This window comes from Eimeria tenella, genomic scaffold, assembly GCF_000499545.2.
Source record: "Eimeria tenella Houghton genomic scaffold, Eth_scaff150, whole genome shotgun sequence".
NCBI lineage: Eukaryota > Apicomplexa > Conoidasida > Eucoccidiorida > Eimeriidae > Eimeria > Eimeria tenella.
In genome coordinates this window covers 13,813-21,392 of record NW_013541523.1, presented here as the reverse complement: position 1 = coordinate 21,392, position 7,580 = coordinate 13,813, and the positions used below count along the sequence as shown (strand labels likewise).

Sequence of the window (7,580 nt, the reverse complement as noted above, 5' to 3'; positions counted from 1 at the left end):
AGCCACAGCTAGCCACAGCTAGCCACAGCTTGCTGTGGCTAGAGAAACAAAAAATCTCTGGTACGGAGCGGAGGCACTGTTGCGCTGCTGCTGCTGCTGCTGCTTCTGCTGCTGTATAATTGCAGCTGCCTCTCTTGCTGCTCCTCCACCTTCGTCCGCTGCCGTTGCTGCAGCTGCTGCCCTTACTGCTGCTGGTGCTGTGGCTGCAGCTGCCCCTTTTGCCGCTGCTGCTGCTGAAGCCGCTGCAGCTGGTGGGGCTGCAACGGCAGCAGCTGCTGCAGCTGCTGCTGAAGCTACAGCAAGCGCTACAGCTGCTGCTGTGCTTGTGGCTGCTGCTGAGGCGGCAGCTCTATTATCTTTGCTGCTGCTGCAAGTGCAGCATTGGCTATTGCTTTGTTAGCTGCTGCTGCTGCTGCTGCTGCTGTACTGCTGCTGCTTTGTTGCCGCGCAGCTATCCCAAACACAACAGCGCAGAGCTGGATGCTGCTGCGGGTGCTGCTGCTGCTACCCTCAAACTGCTGCTGCGGAGTCGCTGCTGCTTCTGCTGTTGCTGCTGCTGTTGCTGCTGCTATCTGGGTAGTGGTCGAGTCTATCGAATCCCACGCTAGTCCTCCCGCTGCTACTGCTGCTGTTGCTGCTGCTGCTGCTGTCCATGTCACTCGGCTCCGAAGGCAACAGCTGCATCCCCTTCCTGCTGCTGCTGCTGCTGCCGCTGCTGCTGCTGCTGCTGCTGCTGCTGCGGGAAAAGAAGGGCTGCAGAAACTGCTTCGGCCAACTAAAGCGAGCCACAACTCGCCCAAAGAAGCCCCTGTTAGAATATGGCTGCAGCGCCGAAATGCCAGCCAGGTAGCCTGTCTCTTCTTTTGACTTTGCTGCTGCTGCTGCTGCTGGTGCTGGTGCTGCTGGTGCTGCTGCTGCTGCTGCTGGTGCAGTTGGGGGTGCGCCGTGTTCGGGGGAGGCGGCTGTTTCAGCCAGGCTGTCGACTGCTGCAGCCCCTGCTCGCCCTGCTGCTGCTGCACCTGCTGCTGCTGCACCTGCTGCACCGGCTGCTGCTGCACCTGCTGCTGCTGCTGCTTGAGGAGAAGCAGCAAAGCCGAGCTGCTCGAAGTCCTCCTGCTGCATCAAATTGGTGTCCATGCGGCACTTGAGAAAGGCCTTCGCCAGCTCGCGGCAGGGCAGGTGGTCGTACGCCTCAAACTGCTGCTGCTGCTGCTGCTGCTGCTGCGTTAGGCAGCGCAGGTAGCGGTGCTGCTCCGTGCTGCAGCGGTGGTCCCGGTCTAAGGGAAAGCTGCCTTTGGCTGGGGGCTTTGTGGGGCCCCTCACGGAGTTGGCAGCCAGGGACATTCCAGCATCAAGGGTTTAGGGTTTAGGGTTTAGGGTTTAGGGCTTAGGGTTTGGGGTTTACAGGTGCAGGCTAGGGTTTAGGGCTTTGCTCTCTGGGACTCTCGAGCTGAGGCTGGTTCGTTCATGGAGGCACGGAAACTATATTACGAAACCCTAAACCCTAAACCCTAAACCCCCGTTCTTTAAATAGAATATTTCAAGCTGTTTAGGCCGCCACCGTCCCCGTGGGCCGGGGGCTGTTTCTAGACCCCAGGCCATAAACCCTGAACCCTAAACCCTAAACCCTAAACCCTAAACCGCAGACAAGCGAGCAGCCGTGCATGCAGCCCCAAACTGGACCTCCTAAACCCTAAGGCCTAATCGCTAAACCCCAGCCTTCAAACCAGCAGCCGCTACAAATAGGCTCAAAACCCTAAACCCTAAACCCTAAACCCCCGTTCTTTAAATAGAATATTTCAAGCTGTTTAGGCCGCCACCGTCCCCGTGGGCCGGGGGCTGTTTCTAGACCCCAGGCCATAAACCCTGAACCCTAAACCCTAAACCCTAAACCCTTGATTTTGATGAAATTGAACTCTTTGTACAACCGATGAACTCCCTATTGCAGCTGCGGCTCGGCGCAGCTAGCGGGATATTTGCTGCGGCTAGTCGTCTGGGGGCCCCTGCAGCAGCAGCAGCAGCAGCAAAGGCAGCAGCAGCAACAGCAAAAGCAACTGCAGTAGCAGGGCAACGCGCTGAGCACTTGAGAGCAGCCTCAGCAGCAAGAAGGCAGCCGGCTTTGCCTACAAGTGCAGCAGCAACAGCAGCAGCACCACCAGCAACAGCAGCAGCAGCAGCAGCAGCAGCTACGTCCCGTTTTTCTGCATATGAGGTTTTGTACTGCCAACGACGGGGCCTCCACTTCTCAAACGAGAAGGAGTTTAGGGCCTTCCTCAAGGGGTCGAGGTACGCTGCTGCTGCTGCTGCTGCTGCTGTTGCTGCTGCTGCTGCTGCTCATGCAGCAGCTGTTGTTGAAGCTTCTGCTTTGCGGGCAGCTGCTGCTGCTGACCTTGCGCTTGTCACCTGTTAGCTGTCCCCTGTCCCTGCCCGTCTGCACAACCTGCCTCTGCTGCTGCTTTTGCTGCTGCTGCTGCTGCTGCTGCTGCTGCTGCTGCAGTGAGGGCCGGCAGCTGCGTGGGGCCCCGCGGCTGGACTACCTCCGTTTGGGGGTAAATCGGCAGCGGCGGCGGTGGCCCCATTTTGCTGCTCGCCTTTACTACAAGCCGCAGCCGCTGCGCAGCTTCCGCAGTTTGCTGCTGCAGCAGCAGCCGCTGACGCCGAGCAGCAGCAGCCGCAACAACAGCCTCAGGCTCCCCAAGGGCCCCGCCGCCCCCGCTGCTGCTGCTGCTGCTGCTGCCGCTGCGCGCAGCAGCACGGGGGACGCGCAGCAGCAGCTCGCGCTGCAGCTCGGCATCTACCTCAGCAGCAGCAGCCGCAGCGGCGTCGGCGAGCGCCTGCTGCTGCAGTACACGGCAGATGCTGCTGCAGCGAAGCAGCAGCTGCAGCAGCTGCTGCAGCAGCAAATGCCCTACGCAGACATCACGGCCGAATGCACAGAAGGCAGCAACTTCATCCGCGTCTGCTGCTGCAAGGAGCAACAGGACCTTGTGTCTCTCGCAGTGCCGGGTGAGGGTTTAGGGTTTAGGGTTTAGGGTTCAGGGTTTACGGTTTAGGGTCTAGCGTCTAGGGTTTAGGGTTTAGGGTTTAGGGTTTGGGTTGCGTGCAGCTGATCCGAAGAAATTCGAACCCCAGAAGGCGGTCAATGCTGTCTTCGCTCGCCTGGGGTTTCTTTAAAGGCAAAAGCAGCAGCAGCAACAGAAGCAGCAGCAACAGCAGCAGCAGCAGCTGCTGCTGCTGTTGCAGGGGTTTCTGCTGCTGCTGTAGCAGCAGCAGGAACCTCAGCGGGGACTCCTGTCATAGGAGCAAAATGCACTCTCGCAGCAGCAGCAGCAGCAGCAGCAGCAGCTGGTCCTGCACAGGTGGCAGCAAGAGCAGCCACAGCAGCAAATCCAGCAATAGATACTGTTGTTGCTGCTGCAGGCGCTGCTGCTGCTGCTGGGAGTGCTGCCACATTTGCTGCTACTGCTGGAAGGCCAGCAGCAGCAACTCGCCTGTGAGCTGTATTATAGGGGCAGAGGCAGCATTTGCTGCAGCAGCAGCTAACCGAGCAGTTGCAGCAGCAACTGCAGCAGCTGCTTTTGATACAGGCGCTGCTGCAGCAGCTGCAGCAGGAGTTCCACCAGGAACTGCAGCTGCAGCAGCAGCAGCAGCAGCTGCTGCTGCTGCTGCTGGTCCATCATTTAGGCGTCTACGCTGGACATGCATTATTGGTTCAAGTGTATATACACCTCAAGTTCAGCGAACGCGCCCACACGGCTTATGCAGAGCCTAGGGTTTAGGGTTTAGGGTTTAGGGTTTAGGGTTTCCGAAACTGACTACGAACGCAGCAGAAGCACCAAAAGCAGCAAAAGGCAGAAAGAGGCAGCTAGGGCCGCGGGGTGTACGTACAGCGCAGCCCGCCTGTGCAGCAGCAGACGGCCCCCTCTAAACCCTAAACCCTAAACCCTAAACCCTAGGACCTGCCCAAGAGCAGGGCTGCAGCCAGAAACTCTAAACCCCAAACCCTAAACCCTGAGCCCCCGGCCGTGAGACTCTCATGAGAGCCCTTTGAATGTTTCAGCGCCTGGACTTTATCATACAATTTAGGGTCTAGGGTTTAGTGTTCAGAGGGCCCAGAGCTGCAACAGAGCGGCAGCAGCAGCACCACATATCCAGAGGCCCACCGGGGCCTAAGGGTTTAGGGTTTACGGTTCGGATTTAGCAGCTAGAGGATGAAAATTGATTTTATTTTTTCAAGCTTTACGGTTTAAAGTTCAGGGTTTAGGTTTAAGGCTTAGGTTTAGGGTTTAGGGTTTAGGGTTCTCGCGGCTCTTGGGTCACCTCGAGCAAGCCCTTCGCCGCCGCCTGTGGCCAGGGAAGCAGCAGCGCAGCAAAGAGTCTCTTTATGATTTAATATTTAATTTTAAAAAGTAATTAAAAAAAATAAAAGAAATTAAAAATAATAAAATGGTTTAAAGGCAGCAAGAAATGCAGTGCTCGAGAGCAGCAGGTCACCGGGACACACTGGACCACTGGTCACGCGGGCTAGTCACTGGGTGCTGCTTTTTGCGTGAGTTGCTGCTGCTGTTGCTGCTGCTGCTGCTGCTGTGCTGCACACATCCTGCAGTTGTGCTTTTATCTTTTCTTCCCGGTTTGGTTTCTCTCATTCCCCTTAGTTTCAGGTGTATAGACAGCTCAGCAGCAGCAGCAGCAACAGCAGCAGCAACAGGTAGCCCTTTTACCCCTTGAAGATGCAAATCACCTTCCTCCGCGGGTTTTTGTCCCTCGGGGCAGCACTCTGCTTGCTGCTTGGCGAATTCTCCCCAGCAGCAGCAGCAGCAGCAGCAGACGCAGCAGCGGCAGACGCAGCACCACGAGGTGACGAAGCTGCCGCCTTGCCACCAGCTGCTGCAGCGGGCAGAGCCCCTGCAGCAGCAGCAGGAAGGCGACCAGCAGCAGCAGCAGCAGCAGCGCCCGGGGGCTCGAGAGTCACCTGGAGCGGCGCCGGAGGTCTTCCCCCTTTTGCTGCTGCAGCACAGAGGCCCCAGCAGCACTTTGCTACTGCAGCAGAAAAGCCTGTTTTCCCGGGCTCTTCAACAACAACAACCCCACCCCGCAGCAGTGTGGTTTTGGGCAGCACCGACGAGGGGGAGGAGCAGCAGGACTTCTTGCACTTGCGGCCTGAGCAGCTGCAGCTGCTGCGCGAGCACCTGCAGCAGCAGCGGCAGCAGCACCAGCAGCAGCAGCCGCCGCAGCAGCCGCAGGAGCAGCAGCAGCAGCAGCCGGCCGGGGAGAGTGGCTCTGTGGGCGTGCTGAGCCGGGGCTTTCCAGCAGCAGCAGCAGCAGCCCCTCGGCCAGTGGGGGGAGACAGAGCAGCAGCAGCACCACCAGCAAACCCCCCCGAGATCAACAGGCTGCCGCTCCCAAGCAGCGGCAGCAGCAGCAGCAGCAGCAGCAGCAGCAACGGCAGCAGCAACCGACCTCTGTGGAGGCCCGCCACCCCCAGCCCCAGCCCCCCCAGCCGCTGGGAAAGGCCGCTGCCGCAGGCGCCGAGAGCAGCAGATGCTGCTGAAGAAGACAGCGACAGCAGCAGCAGCAGCAGCAGCAGCAGCAGCAGCAGCAATAGTGAAAGCGACAGCGACAGCGACAGCGGCAGTGATGCAGCAGCTGTTGAAGACCATCTTCCGCATGATTACCTCGGCGGTCTACCAGAGGGCGAGGTAAGGGGACACACATGAACTCATGCTGCTGCTGCTGCTGCTGCTGCTGCTTTGCTGCTGCTGCTGTTGCTGCTGTTGCTGCTGTTGCTGCGCTGGGGGGGCGTGCTGCAGCAAGTAGACCGCTGGTGCTGCTGTGCTGCTTTCTGCCGCCTTCAGACTTTGTCCGAAGACCTCCGAGAGATCCTTATGCAAGACGGTGCGTGGGGTTTAGGGTTTAGGGTTTAGGGTTTAGGGTTTAGGGTTTAGGGTTAAAGGTTTATCGCAGCTGTGTGCTGCTGATAGCGCGTTGCTGCTCTTCCCCTCTTCAGCTCTTTCTGTTTATTTTCTGTCGATTCTTTTTTGTTTTTTCTTTTCGTTTTCTTTTATTTTATTTTTTTAATTTTTTATTTTTGCATTTTTAACCACTTTGCTTTTATGCTGCTTCTCTTCAGGCCGCACTTTGACAGTTTTGTCTTTTAAAGTGAAAGGCAACGGCAGGGCCATCAGCATCTCCTTTTTATCTGTAAGAAACAGAGACTCCTGCTGCTGCTGTTGCTGCTGCTGCTGCTGCTGTTGCTGCTGCTTTGGGCTTGTTGAGTGTCTTTTGCTTTTTTCCTTGTGCATGCTCTACAGGCCTGGTCTCTCGCAGTTGAAATCCGAGGAGAGATTGTAAGTCCCTTCCCTCCAGCTGCTGCTGCTGCTGCTGCTGCTGCTGCTGCTCCTTCTTCTTCTTCTGCTGCTGCTGCTTCTGCTGCTGCTTCTTCTGCTGCTGCTGCTGCTGCTGCTGCTGCTGTGCGGCGGCGAGTCCCTTGTTACACCTGCCTTTGGCGGGCTGTCTGCCTAACCATTCTTCTTGTTTCTCCCTCCATTTTATTTTATTTATTTTATTTTATTTTATTTTATTTTATTTATTTTGTTTATTTTATTTCTGCATTTAGGATAGAGAAACTCTCATTCAACTTCTTGTCTCTTCCGTCTCCAAGGCCTGCGAGTCCGCCGAACACACTAAAGACGGAGGTCAGCTAGCCACAGCTAGCCACAGCTAGCCACAGCTAGCCACAGCTAGCCACAGCCAGCTACAGCTAGCCACAGCCAGTCACAGCTAGCCACAGCCAGCTACAGCTAGCCACAGCTAGCCACAACTAGCCGCAGCTAGCTACGGCTAGCTAGGAGCAAACACGGCTAGCCGCAGCTAGCCACAGCAGGCGAGCCAGCCAGCTAGCCATCCAGCTAGCCACTTGGCTAGCTGCTGGGAGCTGTTTGTTTCTTTTGCTGCAGTCTTTACTGACGAACTTTCTCTTGACCACGGACTAGTGGATGTGGCGGTGGAGTGCGTAGTGAGGCCTAAGAGGGGATCGAGCGATCCCATCGATCCCGAGAGCCCACAAGTCGATCCCATCGATCCCCAGGCCCCACAAGAGAGCGATCCCGTCGATCCCGATGCCCCACATGAAAGCGATCCCGTCGATCCCGAGACCCCACATGAAAGCGATCCCATCGATCCCGAGGCCCCACAGGAGGGAGAAGCCGGGCTAGGAGACGCAGGCAGCGAACACGAAGTTCGCCCTCCAAGGCCGCCGCCGCAGCAGCAGCAGCAGCCAGAACTGCCCGCCGAGGGCGAGCAGCAGCAGCAGCAGCAGCAACCCCAGCAGCGCCCGCCTCGCCCGCCGCAGCAGCAGCAGCCGGGCTCCTTGCCTCAGCCCCCGCAGCAAGGCGACAGCGAGCAGCAGCAGCAGCAGCAGCAGCAGGATCAAGAGCGGCGGAAGCGGCTTAGAGCAGCAGCAAACTTCAGGAGAAGCGCAGTGGCTGTCTTGATGAGGTCTAGGGGCTCGCAGCAAGTTGAAGACCTCTTCGAGCTAGTCAGCCGTTTCGCCATCTAAACCCTAAACCCTAAACCCTAAA

The 7,580-nt window shown here is 57.6% G+C and overlaps 3 protein-coding genes across 3 annotated transcripts; 2 read left to right on the top strand and 1 right to left on the bottom strand.

The window, feature by feature from the left end:
• Positions 1-510: 510 nt before the first annotated feature.
• On the bottom strand, positions 511-1,344 carry ETH_00016530 (uncharacterized protein; the record flags this gene model as incomplete). Its single annotated transcript, XM_013373533.1, has 1 exon — positions 511-1,344. The coding sequence occupies one exon, from the start codon at positions 1,342-1,344 to the stop codon at positions 511-513; it is 834 nt and encodes a 277-aa protein (XP_013228987.1).
• A 586-nt stretch (positions 1,345-1,930) lies between these two features.
• ETH_00016525 (uncharacterized protein) lies at positions 1,931-3,174 on the top strand (the record flags this gene model as incomplete). Its single annotated transcript, XM_013373532.1, has 3 exons — positions 1,931-2,286; positions 2,498-3,006; positions 3,107-3,174. The coding sequence occupies 3 exons, from the start codon at positions 1,931-1,933 to the stop codon at positions 3,172-3,174; spliced, it is 933 nt and encodes a 310-aa protein (XP_013228986.1).
• Positions 3,175-4,730: 1,556 nt separating this feature from the next.
• Positions 4,731-7,558, top strand: ETH_00016520 (uncharacterized protein; the record flags this gene model as incomplete). Its single annotated transcript, XM_013373531.1, has 6 exons — positions 4,731-5,699; positions 5,856-5,895; positions 6,131-6,201; positions 6,312-6,347; positions 6,617-6,695; positions 6,957-7,558. The coding sequence occupies 6 exons, from the start codon at positions 4,731-4,733 to the stop codon at positions 7,556-7,558; spliced, it is 1,797 nt and encodes a 598-aa protein (XP_013228985.1).
• Between the last annotated feature and the right edge of the window lie 22 nt (positions 7,559-7,580).